The sequence below is a fragment of the Sebastes fasciatus genome, chromosome 4 (genome assembly GCF_043250625.1).
Source record: "Sebastes fasciatus isolate fSebFas1 chromosome 4, fSebFas1.pri, whole genome shotgun sequence".
Lineage (NCBI taxonomy): Eukaryota > Metazoa > Chordata > Actinopteri > Perciformes > Sebastidae > Sebastes > Sebastes fasciatus.
In genome coordinates this window covers 33,290,882-33,310,263 of record NC_133798.1, presented here as the reverse complement: position 1 = coordinate 33,310,263, position 19,382 = coordinate 33,290,882, and the positions used below count along the sequence as shown (strand labels likewise).

At 40.0% G+C, this 19,382-nt stretch overlaps 1 protein-coding gene across 1 annotated transcript; it reads right to left on the bottom strand.

Annotated features, from left to right (window-relative positions):
- Nucleotides 1-30: 30 nt before the first annotated feature.
- smc1b (structural maintenance of chromosomes 1B) lies at nt 31-19,263 on the bottom strand. Its single transcript, XM_074633731.1, has 25 exons — nt 19,017-19,263; nt 16,575-16,763; nt 15,978-16,090; nt 15,264-15,467; nt 13,222-13,460; nt 12,329-12,587; nt 11,780-11,920; nt 11,356-11,438; nt 10,973-11,180; nt 9,540-9,725; nt 9,196-9,387; nt 8,049-8,195; nt 7,620-7,757; nt 7,268-7,384; nt 6,796-6,902; nt 6,106-6,247; nt 5,713-5,858; nt 4,239-4,392; nt 3,928-4,026; nt 3,673-3,829; nt 3,304-3,458; nt 2,032-2,183; nt 1,230-1,299; nt 716-826; nt 31-627 (listed from the first exon to the last, which is right to left on the bottom strand). The coding sequence occupies exons 1-25, from the start codon at nt 19,123-19,125 to the stop codon at nt 520-522; spliced, it is 3,726 nt and encodes a 1,241-aa protein (XP_074489832.1). The 5' UTR covers nt 19,126-19,263; the 3' UTR covers nt 31-519.
- Between the last annotated feature and the right edge of the window lie 119 nt (nt 19,264-19,382).

The window sequence follows — 19,382 nt, the reverse complement described above, 5'->3', positions numbered from 1 at the left end:
CACATAATACAAACAACAGATATGCAAATACATCTTTAACTCTGTAGATTTAATGAACAGCACAAAAGTCACGCTTAAAAGCAGAACTGTTATACAAAACTCTTTTAAAATTAACAAGTATAAAAACAAGTAATATACCAACTGTATAATTAACATAGACATAAACAACATCAACATTTTAGAAACATGAACAGAGTTCTCTTTTAAGGCTGTTGTATTTGCCTTCTAACGATTTGTAGGAGTAACACTGCTGTCTTTGTTGGACTGGTTATTGATAAAACACGCATATATAGGTAGATATAAACACAGAACAAGCTCATAAACTTCTTTTTAAGTAAAATCTATTTAGTAAAACAGCCTAAAATTGAACATAGAAATCACCATTTTGTGTTTAAGATAAGTACTTTTCCTGTACATCAAGTCAAAAGGCGAAAACACTGAGAACAACTGATATGCTCCAAGAACAAAAATACAAGAGACATAAATACGAGGGGCTTGATGCAGGTCTTTCCAGGCTACTCAAGTCTTCTCCGTGTCCGCCTGTTTCCCGTTGTCCTCTTCAAGCAGAGGGTAGGGTCGCAGGTCCAGGGTCAAAGTGCTGCTGTACATGCTTTCTGCATGAGTGAACTGTAAAGAAAAGAATACCGTAGTAACTGCATTGTCAAGACAAATTAAAGAGTTCTTCTTCAACATGTTATTTATTAAAGTTTGTTACATCTGAGTAGACTCCCAGCAAAGCGTCGGCCTTGGAGAAAAACTCCTCTTTCAGGGAGATGACAATGATTTGCATGTTCTCCCTGGACTCCTCTCTGATGAAACTGGTCACCTGGATACAAACAAAACACCCACAAGGTATGCAGATATAATTCATATAAATAAGATAATAGTGCACAGTTCAATACACTCAAACCATATATAAAAAAAAACAAAAAAACGTAATAATTACTAGTGTACTCTTGGCAGTTCCTCAAGATCGCCCACCCTGCCTTTATAAAAATAAAAAAAGACTAACTCATTTAATCCAATGAATAACTTTTTATAAATTGAGGAATTTGTTCAAGACTTTTTTTTTTGTTAGGGCAATGAAATCATAAAATATGAAGACAAATATTTGAAGCTTCATTGTAAAACCTCAATGAATAGAAGCTTTGAATAAAAAAAAAATAAAAAAGACATCATTCGGTACAGCCCTAATTCATTGTGAGCCCTGGATGCAGCTGGAATCGTACCTTGCCAATGTTAGTGTTGTCCAGCGCTGCATCCACCTCGTCCAAGATGAAGAAGGGAGCTGGGCGGAAGCTGAGAGACATGACACCAGTGTGCCAAACAGAAGACACAGTGAACCAGCGATGTGGGTCAAATGTCTGATGCAACAAGTATTAGATAATGTGGGGAAAGTGCTTCAGAAGGAAAGAAGTATCAGACGAGGTGATGAAGTATTTAATTTACAAAGGAACAAACGTTTCAGTACAAAATATAATAAAAAAGAAGCAGCGATGATGGATTCAGGGAGGTGTCAAGTGTCTCTTTAGAGGAGAGATCTTTGCATGAAGTTAATAATATGAAAGAGGAGGATCAACAGGCTCTCCAGATCACATAACCTTTCCCTTATTAGTCCATTCATCAGTTTAAAAAGTCATTACACAGTAAGTAGCCCAGGTCTACAGGGTCTTTTTCTCTATGAAGAAATGTAGTTTCTGAAAGCTATTTCATGGTTTGTCAGCAGCTGTGCTAATTCCGTTTTTATTTTTGTTTTTATAGCTGTGGGGGGATAATTATCCATCTGTACAGCTAAATTAATATCTAGCAAACACAGATTGTGTTAAATGATTTTGGGGAAATAGGATGGTGGTATGTCAATCTGTCATTAAATACTTACTCTTCTGTTTATTCTACTTGTTATCTGGTGCTTTTAGTATCTTGAGTGATTTATCTTATTGTCTAACCTCTACTTTTACACCAGTTTCCCCTATTTTAAACTGTTGTATTGTAATGTAATCTAGTCTGTTTTCATTGCAAGCCCAGCGTTACCTGTGGATGGCAAACACCAGGGCGAGGGCAGCGATGACCTTCTCTCCACCAGACAGATTCTCCATGGACATGAAGCGTTTCCCCGGCGCTACGCAGTTGTAGTTGATGCCGCCGAGGTACGGCTCGTCTGGATTCTCTGCACTCAGAATGGCCTGGAGCACACACAGCAGGATCTTGTCATTTAAGCCACACTGTGTGTTGGGCACTTTTAGTGTAGATGTATATATACACTTTTAAACAGTTCAATGTACAGTAAATCACATTTGAAGTGCACACAAACCCTACTGGTTGGTTATGTTTAAAGGGTTACTTCAATATTTTTCAACCTGGACCCTATTTCCCCATGTTTTTGTGTCTAGGTGAATAATGGGAACGTTTTTTGAAATTGTTCCAGTATTGACGCTGTAACCGGCAGCCGTGAAACAAGCTGCGAGGTCAAGTGAGCAGTGTCAATGTGACGTTACGTCCACTAAAAGTGCTTGTTTTTGCCACTGACAGGCTCAGATTGTTATTATAAGTGTCTGACAAAGATCATGGATAGGACCCTACAGAGAAATAAAACGTTTTTCTTACCTTTCTCTTGATCCGGTCTGTTTGTTTTTGTGTCCACGTCCCGCTCAAGGAGAAGTCTCGTTGTGAAATCTGAATATCCGTATACTCTGGTTCAAATAAATACGGATGGCCATCGGATTCAAAAGCCTCATCTACATTGTGGAAATCATCTAAATATTCAGCTTTGACATTGAAAATCTTTTTGATAACATTAAGCTACGCTTTCTGTACTCAAACACAACAAACTGCCCAACTGGCGCTCGCTTTTCCACCATGGATGTATTCCACTATTCCACCATGGTCTTCCAGTAATACGTCACTTCGCCAGTATTCAGAACAAGACTTCTCCTTGAGTGAGACTCTTTCCGTAATGTCAGACACTTATAATAACAATCAGAGCCTGTCATGGCAAAACAAAGCACTTTTAGTGGACATAAATGACGATGCCAGCTTGTCCCGATAGCATCATATTGCAGTCTGTGAGCAGCAGCCGTCTACAGCGCTCTCCCTCAATACTGGAAAATAGGATCGAGGTTGAAAAATACCAAAGTTACCCTTTAAGTCTGTCAAGTATAGTCAAGTAAAACGAATGTTAAGAGTACTTTTTTTACAAACATGACTGTGGGGGAGGGAAGATAAACGACTCAAATGCAGATAAACACAATAAAAACAGAGAAACTTGAGATTGTGTTTCAGTGGTTGAGAGTTTTGTTTCTTCACCTGGGCGCTGTTGTTCCTGCACATTCTTTTATAGATCTGATCGATAACGACACACACATGTTCAAAGCACTGGATGAAGAGGTTCAAGCGTTGGTCTTTGACTTTCTCAAACTCCCGACTGCATGATTTGGCTACTTTGGTGCTGGCATCAAACGCTGAATGAGAGACAGGAAACAAAGTTGACTCAGCAGTCGTAGTACTTTGATTATCGTATTACAACTCAGGTAGAAACATTGAAGATAGCTGACCGTTGAGAAAAGAACTAAACCCATACTCTGACACATTTATTAATAACAGAACATGTAAATCTTGTAAATAAGATGTTAATATATAAACATTCATTCATAGATGCATTGAACAACAACATACCGTCTGTCACTCCCTGTAACTTGTCCTTCACCTCCCTCATCTTTGCCAGAGCTTTCAGGTTTGGGGTTGTGGTGCGTTGCAGCACTCCCTCTGTGGAGGAGATCGACTCCTTCAGCCTCTCCAAGAAGGCCTCCACCTCCTCCTCCGCCTGCAGCCTCTGTACACAAATTCAATGCATGTTATAGTAGATGCATTTCTGCAGGAATAAACGGCACTAAGAGGAAATTAGGACAATGATAAGGCTTGATGTCTCGCCCTGATTTTTGCGTCCAGGCCAGAGTAGTCGATAACTACTTGTGCCTCCCTCTCATAGATGTGCATGCTGGTTGAAGTGCCTTCAGATTCTGTGTCCAGCTGCACAGAAGAGAAGATTCAGTCATCAGGTAAGACAAGTCGTTTCATTACTTCTTTAGTTTCTTAAAAATCAGCAGGGTTTCTCAGTCTTCATAACTGTAATGTGAGGGTTTCTACAGTTTAAATCAATATCCAGTACTTTTCCAAAATTGTTGTGGTGTTGAAATGGTAATTCAGAATAGTCAAAGAACAGTCAGTTCTCTGTGTCTTACCTGCACCTCACTGATTTCATCCAGGCTCCCTGACAGCAAAGTGAGGGGCAGACTCTGGATCTTGCAGGCCAGAAGCAAGTTGTGTCTGGCCAAGCGTTTCTGCTCCAAGGCCGTCTCTGCACACATCACCTCTCGCTGAAGCTTCACCAACTCTCTGACAGAAAGAGAGACAGAAAAAAAAGTGCTCACCCAAACTGTGTCTTCCTGTAGGATTTGATCATTTTGGTCAAAAGAAATCTAGACATTCTTAAACTAGAATTACAGTCTTGCGGTTGTATGCCTCCGCCAACCAGTCAAGTTCAGTTTACATCCATGTCTGTCCAAAATGTCATCACTTCATTATTTTATCTTGTTAGACATTTCTGTAAAATTGTCATAATTAGCATCAGAATTCTTGAGTTATAACTTGTGAGCTCAGAGTGACCTTTGAACTTGGGATGTCACGATACTAGGAATTTAGTAGTCGATACCAATACCAGTGAAATTCCACGATTCAATACCATGGTAAAAAAACAAAAACAAAACTCCTAAAAAAATCCCATGTACTTCAACATGCACTACTTTATAACCGTTGTTTTTAACTGTTTTTTACAAAGTTATTATTAATCCCTGATGATCTGCCTCAAGTTTCTCGCCAAAAACTACATTTTACTAGATTATATTTTGAACACATCATGATAGCGTTATAATTTACCTTCGCCCAATACTAATTTTTACTGAATAGAGTTTCAACGAATCATAATGTACAGTAACTCAAAGCAACCTCCGTACATTAGCTGTTAGCTCCGTTATTTAGCCAAGCAGGACTGTGCTGCCCACCGTCTGATCCCTGATCTCGGTACCTGTGGTACCTGCGGTACTGTAGAAAAACGAGTACCATCACGTTTTCAAAATTTTGGCATCGACTTGGTACCTCAGTATCGGTACTTGTCACATCCCTAGTTTGACCTTTGACCATCAAAATCTAATCAGTTCATCCTCGAGTCCAAGTGGATGTTTGTGCCAGATGTAGTGAAATTCCCTCCAGGAGACCTGAAAACATAATGCCTTTGGCCACGGCTGTCGCCGGAAAGAAGGCATATAGACAGAATATTAGCATTTTCACATTGCAGAGGCAAGATCCTATAGAAATGATGTTTCCTTGTGACCTCAAGATCCTCAAAATGTCATAACAGATCATAATTTTTCATATTAATTCAGTTTAACTAATGATTTTACAAATACTACAGACGAAAACAACCTTGGATCATAGTTTTAGTTATCTAGTGTTAATCTGCGTTTTAAGAGATCTGTAAATTAATTAGCAGTAATGGCAATTTTTAATGTTTTATTTATGGTGTTGGGGTCCCCTTTTTTTGCGACCTTTCCTAGACGTTTGTACAGGGAAACACTGAAACAGCAGCAAATAGCAGCAGTAATAATAGCACAACAGCACAGTTAGTAGTATTAGTATAGTTATAATTAGTATTATTACCTGTTGATCTCTTTGAGGCTCTGGGTTTTCTGGTCCAGCTCAACTTTGGCAGCAGCCACCTGGCTCTTCTTAGACAGCAGCTGGTTCTTCAGCTCCAGCAGTTTGCTCTGACCCTCCTCCACCTCCGTCAGCATCTTCTCCTCATCCTGGTGAGGAGAGTGGAAACATCAGACTGAAAAAGTCTGCTGAAATGTTTAATTTCACATCATCCACAGTGTGTCCAGACATAGCCCTAAATACAGACTTATTCTTAAATCTAATTTGGAGGAAATCGATATTCCAGGAGGAGGTGGGCAATTAATATTAACCATGTTCGTTATTAACTGAACCATCATCATTCTGGATAACATATTACAGGGGACATAACACAGGATGAATGTCTGAGATGACCACCTTCCTCTGCTCGGCCACGGTTCTCTCCTCCTTGTCGAAGGTGTCCTGCATTTGGTGGAGCTTCTTCTTCTGCTGCTCCAGTTGTCCTTCTTCGTACTCCAGCGTTGCATTCAAGCGAGTGCACTGAGTCTCAAACTCCAGCCTGGAAGGAGAGACATATCAAGTAGAGGTATCGCGATATTATGTTTTGCGATACTGTGTAGCTAAAGGTATAATTGCATTATAATAAAACACTTAATAATAAAGATCCTTTAAGAAGTTAAACCAATAAAGGAAGACAAAGAAGGAATTTTATAAAATAAAAACTGGATCTCTTGGAGACCGTTACAATATTTTTTTATCACAAATGCAACGTGATCAGATGTTGTTGGAAACCTAAAAAATAGTTAATCTTTTATTTTTGCGACTGTTAGTTAGTCATTAGAATCACACCGTGATTGTATAAAAAAACATTTAAAATGTTTTTTTCTTACTGTTCTAAAATCATACAGATTTCCTCACTTAAAATCATAATACTGGAAAGCTATTCTCCATGTAATTCGCTTACGAGTCGATTTTTTATAATTTATTTACTATTAAAAAAAATAGAAAATCATGACCCATCCCTAATATTCACCACCACAGATTTGGCTGGTTAAGTTCAGCACATACAGTACGGTACTGAAGATACTACTGTGTGGTTTGTCGTACCGCTTCCTCTCAAGCTCTGTCTTCTGTTTCAGGTGCTCCTGCTCGTACTCTCTGATGCTGCCCACACCGATCTCAGCACAGAAGTCAGAAAACACCAAGTCCTCCATCTAAATACACAAGAGCATATACACTGTTTAGTCAAGTCAGTTTTATTTAGATTTAAAATTTATTGATTTTAATTTTAAACTTTTTTTTCCCCAGCACTGACGGCTATGCCATTGTTAGACTATCGAGTCTTTAAATGTAATGATAATAACTTATTTCACCAATCAACTGGGTACAAACTCTCAAACACAAAAACAAAAAGAAGAGCCACTAGATGTGTGTCAAAGCCTCCCGTTAGACGACCTGCCTGAGAACGACTGAATTAGGAACAACAGCAGGAAAAAACAAACACCTCCTGAAAATGAGAGAATCAGTTCAGGCTGGAGAAACCCAAGACACACAGACAGAAGTGTGGAGACAGCAGCACCTGGTCGATCTGGTCTCTGATCTTCCTCATCTTTGCATCCTTCACCTCCACATCTTCCAGCTGCATCTGGATCTGAGAGTCCAGGTTTGCCAACTCACTCTCCATACGAGAAATCTCCTGAAAACAATCAACAGGAGATGACAAATGAGTAAGTACTTTAAATTCATCTCTGCTTCCTGTGTCGCCATGACACAATATATCCTTGTAAATCTCATATACTTTGGGATTTCAATAATGATAATGATACGCCAGGGGCTCAGATTTACATGCACACATACAGTTGAGCCATGTCAAAGAACACGGCCTCAATTATGATATTACATTTCAGAAAATCACAGTTCTGGGTCCCTACCGCTTGACATTTAGGGATGTTTTTCTTCCGAAGGTTTTCCAGCTCAGTTTTGGAGTATTTGAGGCGGGTCTGAGCGCCCTGAGCCTGAGCAATGATCTGTTTCAGGTCTGAGTCCTTCCGCCTCAGCCTCATCAAATCCTGTCACAGGACCAAAACATAAAGTGAAAGTTAATTGCGAATAAATTATGCACTCTTAAAAAGCAATTTCAGCCCATTTGTGTGTCTCGTTCTTGACAAAATAATTCAGCAATTAATGCACAGTGTGCATATGACAGGACATAATTTATGACAACAACACAAACAACAAAACCAGTGAAGCAATTTTTGAGTTATGTGTAGACAGGCCAGGAAATTCAAGACTTTAAAGGCCCTGAAGTTTACATGGTAAGATTTTCCTAAATATTTGACATTTTGTGTGTGTTGACTCACGCGTATCTCTGCTGTCAGCTGGTGCTTGCGTTCCTTCAGCCGCATCATGTCCTTCTCGTCCCAGCAGCGAGCTTTGGTCCGCAGGTCACTGGAGCCTCCAGAGATCACGCCTGCCTTTGTAAACAACGTCCCGTCCAGAGATACCGTCTACAGAAAAACACATCTGATTACATGTCTGCTGGCAGGAAAGGCCAACATGTCAGTCAGTAAGCAACTTCGGGGCTGCAGGTGATAATATTGGATTGGCCTGTTTGGATTTTAGAAGATTTATAATGTTGTCTCTTCCAAGTGACATTATTACTTACTAGGGGTGGAAAAAAAAGCTCTGTCTGAGTAACCTGACATCCTATCCGCTCCGTATCTGTCTAAACCATAGCCGCAGCCATCCAAAATGAGAAAGTAGAAAACGGTGAAGGGTCCACATGGATACGACCTGAAGCCTCCCATATTAAATCCAAAGTGGTAAACACTACACATACAGTAAAGTATGGAAACACTTTGGGTTTCACACATTGCCAGGAAAAGCAGAGCTAGACATCATGACTAAAGCTGCATGCTAACTCTGTCATGGAAACATTATCGTATTACGGTATTGCGGCCAGCTGTCACTCTCATCTCCGTGGTCAAATCGGCCGACGCTACAACTGTAGAACACCCATATACTGACATTTATGTTAAATGCATTCAAACAGCCCCGATGGAGCTGACCATGGATGTATAAAGAGAACGGAGCTGACGGGAGAGCTAGCGATGGACTTCGTTTGAAATATACACGTGCAACTACATCTGGTTTTCAAAATTAGGTGTTAACAAAGGGAACTGTTTATACAAAATACATATATAGATATAAGATTGATTGGATTATATTCACCAGAAGTATAAAACATTACATGTCCCTTATTAATTAAAAAGAAAATCCACTAATTTGTGAGGGAAATGTCTATTCTTTGATTTTTGGGTTGCTGGAAAAAAAATTAATGAATAATTCCTGACAATGATAGATTTGACTTCAGGACATCTCTGACTACATACATGATGAAAATCAGACATTTTTTCTGTGTTAATTTAGATATTTCCCGATCTAAAAGTCCCTAGAGTGTATGATTTAACTTTTTCCCATGGTCTAGTTTTAATAAAAAAAGCTTACCTTAATGCGAGTTGCTCCGTCAAAGGCCACACTCCTTGCTTCTTTGATGGTCTCACACACCAAAGCGTTGCCACAGACAAACTGCACCACTTTCCTCAGCTGGGCGGCACTTGTGGCAGCGTTAACCTGTACAATATCGGTCACCATCTTGGCACCGGGCACCTCCCTCAGCCGCTCACTCAGAGGACTCACCTGGGCACACAGTAGTGATGGTTATCATTGACACTACATATGCCATGTGTGTGTGCTACTATGATTGGCAAAGAAATGCTTCTGCACACTGAAAGACACTTCACCCCCTTTACTATCTCACATTTTCAACCATCCAAAAACAAAGTACTTACATCCAAGTAGTCAATGGGCAGGAAGGTCTCACGCTCGGCTCGTTCCTCCTTGATGAAACTGATACAGTCACGGGCCACTTTCTCTGTGGACACTACGATGGCGTTCATGTAGCGGCCAAACACCTTGATGACAGCCAGTTGGTACTTCTTATGGATGGGGCTGCACAAGTCAGACAGACGGCCAAACTGGGACAGGAATGATAAGTAAAGAAAAGAAATGGTTTCGGAATAGTTTCCACAGATAGAGTGAAAGGCTTTCTGAACTTCAAAATTAGTGAGTAATGGCTGATAATTAAAAATAATTATCTGAAATATAACTAATCGCTCTCTAAAGTTGCAGCCAGACATTATGAGTGGCACAAAAAATAGCCCTCTGTAAGAATGAAGACAGACATGGGACTTGAAATGATTAAGATCTAAATGATGAATGATCATGTACTAAAGTGGTTTATAGCTATTGTATATTTTAATGATGCTTGAGGGACAAAAATGTCTTTTGATTTATAGGGACTATATATTATCATCTTCCAGGAAACTGGATTGAGCATGGGGGGGTGTTTGAAATCAAGGAGTTGACTGATGTTACTGTCAGGGCTGTGCACCGTGGCGCTCTCCACGGTGCTGATCCTGCTGCTGGGAGCAGGAACTTCCAGCTAATAGGACTCCCCGAGAGGAACGCTCCCCCGAGAACTACATACATTCAAAGGCTTTTTTTCTGTTTGCATTCGCACCGCCAATAGGAACGCTGAAGCAAGCTAGGCCTCTATGTTTCACAAGCTCTCTTAGCTTTTTTAGCAATATAAGAATACATAAACTCTGTTACATGCCATTATCATATAAACTCAAGCAAAATAGCCATCATTATTTTAATTAATAATTACTAGCCAACATTTTCCTCACCATAATAAACGTGCAGCAGACCCACAGGAATAATAGTGGATGTAATGGTGGATATATTGGCTGTAATTCATCACTTTTATTATCTTATAATACACCCATGGGCTGTATGCTGTAAGCCTGTACCGTGGTAGATGTACTAACATCTCTGATCCCAAACAACCGGCTATCGGCCAGTAGCTAGTAGTGTTAGTAGCACATCATAAACAGAATTTATCGTAGTTGTAGGCTATTTACTAACACGCAGGGCAAAAGCACAGGACACAACCTGTAATACATCCATGGTCTGTGGTCTATTGTACACCGATTTTGGATCCTTGACATGAAAAAGTTAGAGATTGCACTCAAAATCTGTGTGCTGGATTAAATTAACTTCCATTTGTGTCCTTCTCTCACTTTATATTCAACGCAGGCCATTTCGGTAGAGACATAGTGCTTTTTGTTTTTCCAAGACAATTAAGTCCTTCCATCTCCTGCCTCTCACTGCAGATCCCTCCTCACTTATCCCTACTCATTTTGCCCCTTCGGTCTCTTACCACAGCTTCAGGGTAGAGTCTGCGGAGCCTATCCAGCAGCTCTTTGCGCTTCAGCTGGCTTCTGCTCTCCTGGCTGTCCAGATGGGCGTTCCCCAGCTCCTCCAGCACCTGGCCCAGCTCCTGGTTGACCTCCTCGCTGCGCTGGCGGCCCCGCTGCAGCTCTGCACTGAGGCTCTCCTCCCGCTGACGGTACTCTTCAAGGGACGACCTGAAACATGCAGTAACTCTATAAAGAATGCTCAATTTCCTTATGTGATGAAACCTCCTTATTTCAGAAAGTACAGTATATCATTTTTCACTGATAAATAACCATTGAGTTCAATCAACACCTCCCTGACAGTCAGGAACAGACAGGCATTACATTGTACAGCCACATGACGTACTCGCAGGACTTGGTGTACTCCTCTAGCTTCTCTGTTCTGCGTGTCAAATCTTCCAGCTGAGTCTGGTGGTTCCTGATGCCAACCTACAACAGACGATGTTCAAAGAGTGGTCAAATTTAAAGCGGCTATAATTAAAATTTTACTTTTGATTCACTTTCACTGCTCTTGTGTCATTTCCGGCCGCAGCAGGCAGCAGATTTCAGCGAGATACCCCTAAAAACCCACTTTACACTCCCTGCTCAGCACCAAACCGCAGACAAAGTTAGCGACTAGCTGGTGAACACAGTGAAGCACTTAGCAGCAAAAAGAGCCAAATATTTCCCTCAGGAGTTGGTAGAGATAAAAAAACGGAGCTAAAAGAGAGTGAATATTGGATTAACTTCAAAGATGTGTAGTTGCAGCACAAATGTGCCACTGACAGTACCTCCACTTCCTTCTTGCGGCGCTGGTCGAAAGCCATCTTCTCGTTGTCTGCTCTCACCTCCCAGTGCACTTTCTCTGCCTGCTGGCTGAGGACAGCCCCCTGCTTTCGGGCCAGCTCCTTCAGCTCTTTGTATCGCTCTAACTGTAGCAGAAACACATGCAAATACACACTGATGGTGTTATGACAAAGTCAGGTATTTTGTCCCTTGTGAGTTTGAGGTATCTACAGTTAGTTAATGTGGATGTTAACTGTTCTTAACAAAAGAATAGGATAACCAACCCAGTGACATGTACAATTTTGCCACTAGGGATGTCATGAGAACTGATACTTTGATACCAAGTTGATGCCAAAAATTCTGAAAACGTGATGATACTTGTTTTTCTACAGTACCGCAGGTACCGTCAGGACTCGAGACAAACAGCGTCACGGAGACCATAGAAAATGTGACTTTCCCGATAATGCTTCATTGCAAATAACAAATCTCTGTTGAAATCAGCAGGAGGAGAGCTAGTTAACGTTAAGAGTTGCTGTTGTTTGACACAGACTCACCTGATCCTCATCCAGCTCGATGTCTCTCTCCAGGGAGGCTCCCTTCTCCAAGACCTGCTTCTCATAGTTCCTCCAGGTCCTCTCCAGCTCAGAGATCTCCTGCTGTCCGTCTGCTAGCTCCTGCTCTTTACCAGCCATCTGCTTCCTACTCTTCCTCAGGGCATTACGGATCTCCTCCGCCTTCGTCATGTGATGGGAGGTGTTTACCTTGGCTTTGATGTACTGGGACCGACACTGGGACAGGATTTGCTCCTGGGCGCTGAGTGACAGAATGAGAGAAGATAATTCTAGTTAATGGCATAGGCCACCAATATTGTTGGCATTGTTGGCACGGAGATGACAGTGACGGCTGGCTTGACTGCACGTTACCGCAATACGATAACGTTTCCTGTCCACCAAACCCAAAGTGTTCCCATACTTTACTGTACCTGTAACGTTTAAAAAATGTGAGAGTGCAGGTCGTATCCACGCGGACCCTCCGCTGTTTGGCATTTTGGCTCGCTGCCGGTTTGTTTTGGTTGTACGACACAGGACGAATATGACGTCGCGTTAATCAGACTACAACATTAAAAGCAGTAACTTCCTTTTACCTCCGCATAGACTCAAATGAAGCAAATATATTGATTCTGGCATTAAAAAATTTATTTCAAATTCGTAAAAAAATAATTGCAATACATAGGTGAATCGATTTTTTTCCCACCCCTACCATCAATGTGTTTATATTATATGCCAGTCCCATTAGAGCTAAACAGATGCTATCATCAGAGGCTTGCCTTTTAAACTTCCCTACATGGAGAAACAAAACAAATTAAATATATCTGTTAGCTATGTAACGGTTAATACTGTTGTTCCCCACTGTTATAAATTTCACACACACACACACACACACACACCAGATCTCCTTCTCTATGTGCTGTTGCTCTCTGGTGAGTCGTCCATGTTCCTTCTTGTCGGTTTTGACCGTCTGCTCCGCGTTCACCACTTTATTGTTCTTAGCAGCCGCAGCCTGCTGTTTCTCTCTCAGGTTGTTGCTGACAGCGTTGATGCCCTTCTCATTAGAGTAGAGCTCAGCCAGACTCAGCTGCAGGCGGTTCTGGTGGAGGTCGTCCAACAGCACCTGGTACTTCTGGGCCTGGAAAAGTAGGAGGTGGGGGAACCAGTTAATCGATGGACAGGAAAGCTGAAGAGAAACTAAGGCCACTTAACTAAAGTCCAGTTGATACTAAACAGTCAATTCCTGTGAGCACACATACATCAGCAATTTAGGGCACCATAAACTTCTTTCTGCTGTAAGAGAGACAGAGACAGCATGAGCCGCACCCCAGAATGAAAGCCAGCATAAAGCATCTTTAGAGGACGAAAGTTCAAATAAACCAAAAGAGTAAAGTTTCAAAAAATTACCAGGTGGTTTTCCAGAGTAGCGGTCTCAGCACTGGGTAGACTATGAATTTGTGGCCTTAGCTCACAATAAGGTGGGCTCAACAATAAGGCTTGACGGGGCAATAAAAATGCCAGGTCGGGCTAGTAAATCGTATTCACTTGCCCGATCAGGCAAATGGTAAAAAAGAATTAAACTAATGATGATGATGGAAGTAGCTAAGGAGTGAACCTTCTTATATATTGTATTTCTGTTTTACCAATGTACAGCACTTTGGTCAACTTTTGTTGTTTTTAAATGTGCTCTATAATTAAATTAGAGTTGAAACTTGAGCCATCTCGCTTCCTTCTCATCTCTGTTGACGGTTGCACATGCACAGTACTGATCAAAGTTTATGGGCTTATGTGCAAGCAAACATTTCAGTTATCCTGAAAACAGGAGTTTAGTTGGGTGGCAATAGAGACGATGTGGGCGAAACTCCAACTATGTATTCAAAGTTTGCCGCAAGTTTGAGTTATTTGATAACAACTAATAAATGAAACAATTTGTATAACTTTTGCCAACCTGGCAAGTTAAAAAAAACATTAGCGTTGACCCCTGAAATATGGCAAGAACATTCTTTCCCCAAATTCATAAAGTGTTATATATGCATTATGTGCTACGTATGACCATTATTTTGCAGTACTAGCCTTAGAAATACAGCACATCAATTCATATCCATCATAATGTGCTACTTTACACTCACATTGCATCACAGTTTGACCACCTGTGCCTCGAGTGCAGTCCAAACTTCCCCAGCATTTTATCACAATGCAGGTACACCAACATCAGAAAGTGTAGCTTGGCTCATTGAGCTCAAAATCCATTCTGAGAGCAGTTAAAGTGTTAGTATGCATCAACCAAAATGCTTGGCTGATGGTCCAACAGCGCCTGAAACCCCCTCGAGGAAGGGGCTGAGTCCAGTAAATTTTATAACCTTCCAAATCCGACAATGTGACAATCACATCCACTTCACGGAGGGTTTAACCACAACTACATGTCACTTTTTGTGTGTACATGCAAGTCCAACATGAATGCCTCTGAGGAAAGATTGTCCAAAAGTGTGTGCCGTTATCCCCAACGATAACCCCCCTATATGAAAGCTGTTTTTTTACCTCATGTCAGAACAGCTAGAGACAATTTTACCTTCATTCGTGGTCAGACAAACTAGTTTGTTTTGTGAGTACCTCAAGTAAAAGCTAAACTTTTAAAAAAAGTCATTCCATGGGGAGTGTTGATGTTTGTGGATGCCCTTTTTGTTTTTGTTGCTTTTGTATTTTCAGGGAGAAAGTTAAATCCCCTCATTCAGGGAGCAGCAACAGCAGCATAAGTGACCATACTGTAGAAGCATTATGTCCTCAAGATTGGAAAATTAATACAAGCCATCTGCTCTCAGCCAGACACTTAATTTGTCTGCGAGTGGTTATGAAAGTAGCTGGCAGGTAAAGTAACTGCAAGTGTGTGGTGACTTTGTGGATTGTGGAGAACAAGCCACTGTAGCTGGGTGTGTGACTTTACCTCTATTTTTTCCTGGGACACCTGTTTCCTCTCGGCAGAAGCAAATTTCTTCTTGTTGAAGTGGAACTGTGTGTCCTCTTTGGCCTTCAGCATGGCCTTTTTCTTCACATCATACTCTGCAGCATACTCTCTTGACTGACTGATCCACTCGAACATCTTGGTCCTCTCCTTTGGGTCCTTCAGTGCGATGGACTCCACTGCCCCCTGGTCAGGAGCATAATGAGTAACAGCTATGTTTGTAGATGTTATTACTACCAGGTTCAACGGTGCACTGCACAGTTTTTTAAAATAAGTCCCTACATAACTCTGTTGCAGAAATTAGTGCGTTTGGGATCGCATGCTATTGATACTGGGTTAATAAATTTCATAATTTAATTTCAAATAGGGAGAATGCCGTGTATATTCTCCTAAATAAAGTATTATAATGTGTTGTGCTGTCCTGTATCCTGTCTTGTCATCTCTCTACACCGATTTGTATGTTTTAGTGCCCATATCAAGCATTTTTTTACATTATTGATTGAATCACAGCACTTTACATTCATTCAGCTACAGCATGAAAATTGTCTTGGCAGAAAAGCGTGAATATAATGGGTATATACATGTATATATTGTAAACAGTATCTGATCTTACTATCTCCCAAATATCTCTGCAGATACTCTACATTACAGCATGTTTTCATGTGTATCTACACCAATGTTTATGACAGTGTTTACCTGGAACACCACACAGTTTCTAGCTTTGGTCACAACGCCGATCTTCTCCAACTCCTCCAGGTATTTGGCCAGAGAGACACGGACACCATTGATGCGATACTCAGAAGAGTTCTCTAAAAATTACAATGAATGGCAGTTATGACAGCAACTGAGAAGTTGAAACTTTGCAAATAAAAAACTACAGTACTTGTTTCTACTTGATACTACTAGGGTTACCTGGGAAAATGTGTTTTTTTCTTTCTTCTGCAACAGTTTAAGATCTTTTTTTTTAATGCGAAATAGACTTAAAAAATAAAGCAATTGAACTGAATTTAGTCTAAATAACATAATTTTTTATATTTAAATTCTTCACAGGACTCCAGGACTTGCAAACATCTTCGTGAACCAAAAAACACCAAACTTAATCCACTAACAGTTACTGCAAATACCTGTGTCATTTAATTATTATGAATATATTAACGTTACATGTAACGTTAAGAGGCTTTTCTAGACAACTGTATGCCCCTTAGCCTGTCCTCCATTGAAAAACAAAAGGCTTCCTCAGCAGGTAACTACAAAGCCATAAATAAAATGTACAGCTAAATTCATTAAACTGACCTAAGATGGTCCGACAGAAGACAGTCTCCTGGTCCTCGTCGTCGCAGTACCGCAGGGCGACGCGGGCAGTGTCGACCACCGGCTGCCCGATGTGGGCTCCATATATCAGGTCCTTGAGGTGCTTCACCCGGAGATAGGCAACCCGCTCCCCCATGGCAAAGCTCAGGGCGTCCATCACATTGGACTTGCCTAGTGTGATATAAAAATCTTCAGTATGTCACTGAATAACTGAAGCAATGGGTTTTATCCCAGCCAACATTTGTATGTGGGGCCCATGTGGGTAGTAAATGGGCTGAAAAATGGGCCCTATATGGGATTGTCCGCGGGTTCCATAATGACCCAATGTCAATTGCCCACATGGATTCCATGCAGGATTACAATGGGTGTTATGTGGGCCCCAACTGGGCAACATACCCAAGACCCATCTTGGTCCCAGCTTTAAGTTCTATGTGGGTTCTACATGGGGACTCCATGGGCTGTAATATGGGTTGTAAGTGGGTTTGTCCACAGTTTCTGTGTTGGCCCAATGCACTAATTTCCCAGTAGTGACTCAACTAGGACCCACACAGGTAGCCCACATGTGGAGCCCATTAGGGACCAACTTAGTTGATCCAAGTGGGCGCCATTTGTGTTTCCCATTCTGAGCCCATACCCACTTGGTACCCAGGTACCCCCAGCATAACCCATGTGGGGCCCACATAACCATGTTGGCTGGGTAGCAGCTAGTTTGCAAAACTCACCTAGCGTTAGCTTAAATTTAAGTAGCATTAACTGTTAGCTAACAGTTCCTTCAAAAATATGTTTTACACAAAATAATGATGCTCTATTTTTTTTTTTAATTAATTCCAACATTATATTCAGTGATTTATAAATGGTTCTTAAAATGATGGATACACAAAACTTTATCCCAGAATGGGCCCAGTTGGTCAGCTAGAGCAGCTGTTGTACTTTAGCTAACTAGTTTAAGCTTAACTCAACTAAGCTAACATGCTAGTAGCATCGATAGCTAACGTTAGCTAACTAGAGAAAAACGTTAACGTTAACTACTTTATATACTTCTGGGTAGTTTAATCCATAATAATAACTCAAAATCTATTTTTTGATTACATTTTGAATTAATAATTTGAATCAGCAAAGTAACTAAAGCTTTAAAATAAATGTAGTGCAGTAAAAACTACAATATTTATATAATAATTATATTTAAATGTAGTGGAGTCGAAGTATAAATAACTAAGCGTGTTTACTCAAGAACTTATGTACAATTTTGAGGTACTTGTACTTTAGTTGACTGTGTTTTTCATTTTATGCCACTTCATACCTTTTACTTTTACACTACATTTATTTGACATTAATTACTTTGCAGATTCAGATTATTAATACAAAATGTAAATCAACTAATAAATCATAGATAAAAAATACCCAGCTGTATATAAAGTAATTGAAATTAGTGTACACATTACACATTAATGCATAATTAATTATAATCCAGTGATTATATTTTTTATTCTGAAATGAGCCATTCTGCATAATGAATACTTTTACTTTTGGTGCTATTTTTGATGCTAATACTATATACTTCTGGGTAGCTAATCCATAATAATAACTCAAAATCATTTTTTTAATTATTACTTTTGTATTAATAATATGAATCAGCAAAGTAACTAAAGCTTTAAAATAAATGTTAGTTATTGGAGCTAGTTAACGTTAGCTAACTAGCTCTGTAGCTAGTTAACGTTAACTGGCACTGTAGAATAACAGTAGTCTCATTTTAAACTGTAGAATAACGGTCATCTCATTTTAAACTGTAGAATAACGGTCATCTCCTGTTGAACTGTAGAATAACGGTCATCTCCTGTTGAACTGTAGAATAACGGTCGTCTCATTTTAAACTAGAATAACGGTAGTCTCATTTTAAACTTTAGAATAACGGTCGTCTCATTTTAAACTAGAATAACGGTTGTCTCATTTTGAACTGTAGAATAACGGTTGTCTCATTTTAAACTAGAATAACGGTTGTCTCATTTTAAACTTTAGAATAACAGTAGTCTCATTTTGAACTGTAGAATAACGGTTGTCTCATTTTAAACTTTAGAATAACAGTTGTCTCATTTTAAACTGCAGAATAACGGTCGTCTCATTTTAAACCTATAGAATAACGGTCATCTCTTTTTAAACTGTAGAATAACGGTCATCTCTTTTTAAACTGTAGAGTAACGGTCATCTCTTTTTAAACTGTAGAATAACGGTCATCTCTTTTTAAACTGTAGAATAACGGTCATCTCATTTTAAACTAGAATAACGGTCATCTCATTTTAAACTGTAGAATAACGGTCATCTCATTTTAAACTGTAGAATAACGGTCTACAGTTTAAATTGATTGCAACTTTCTAGCTACAGAGCTAGCTAACGTTAGCTAGCTAGCAGTGTAAAAAGTTCACTTACCGGAGCCGTTTGTGCCAATTATACAACTAAATCTCATGAACGGACCGATGACTGTGTTTCCTCGCCATGACTTGAAGTTTTCAATATCTATTTGTTTTAGATACCCCATTTTAATCTCACTTGATGAAGCTAATCAAGCAGCTAATTTAAGTTTCAGAGGTTAAAGTCATTTAACTGCGTAGGAAGGATAATGAGAGGCGGGAAGCGCAACTTTGCCTCCTTTGGAAGCACAAAACGTCCCTGTTGTTGTTTTACTCTTTTTCCCCATCTAATATCAGTTAATGTACCTTATTTACTCATGGCCAAACATAAACACAACCAAAATAACTTTAATTTTGTATATTAATAATAATATAATATAAATAT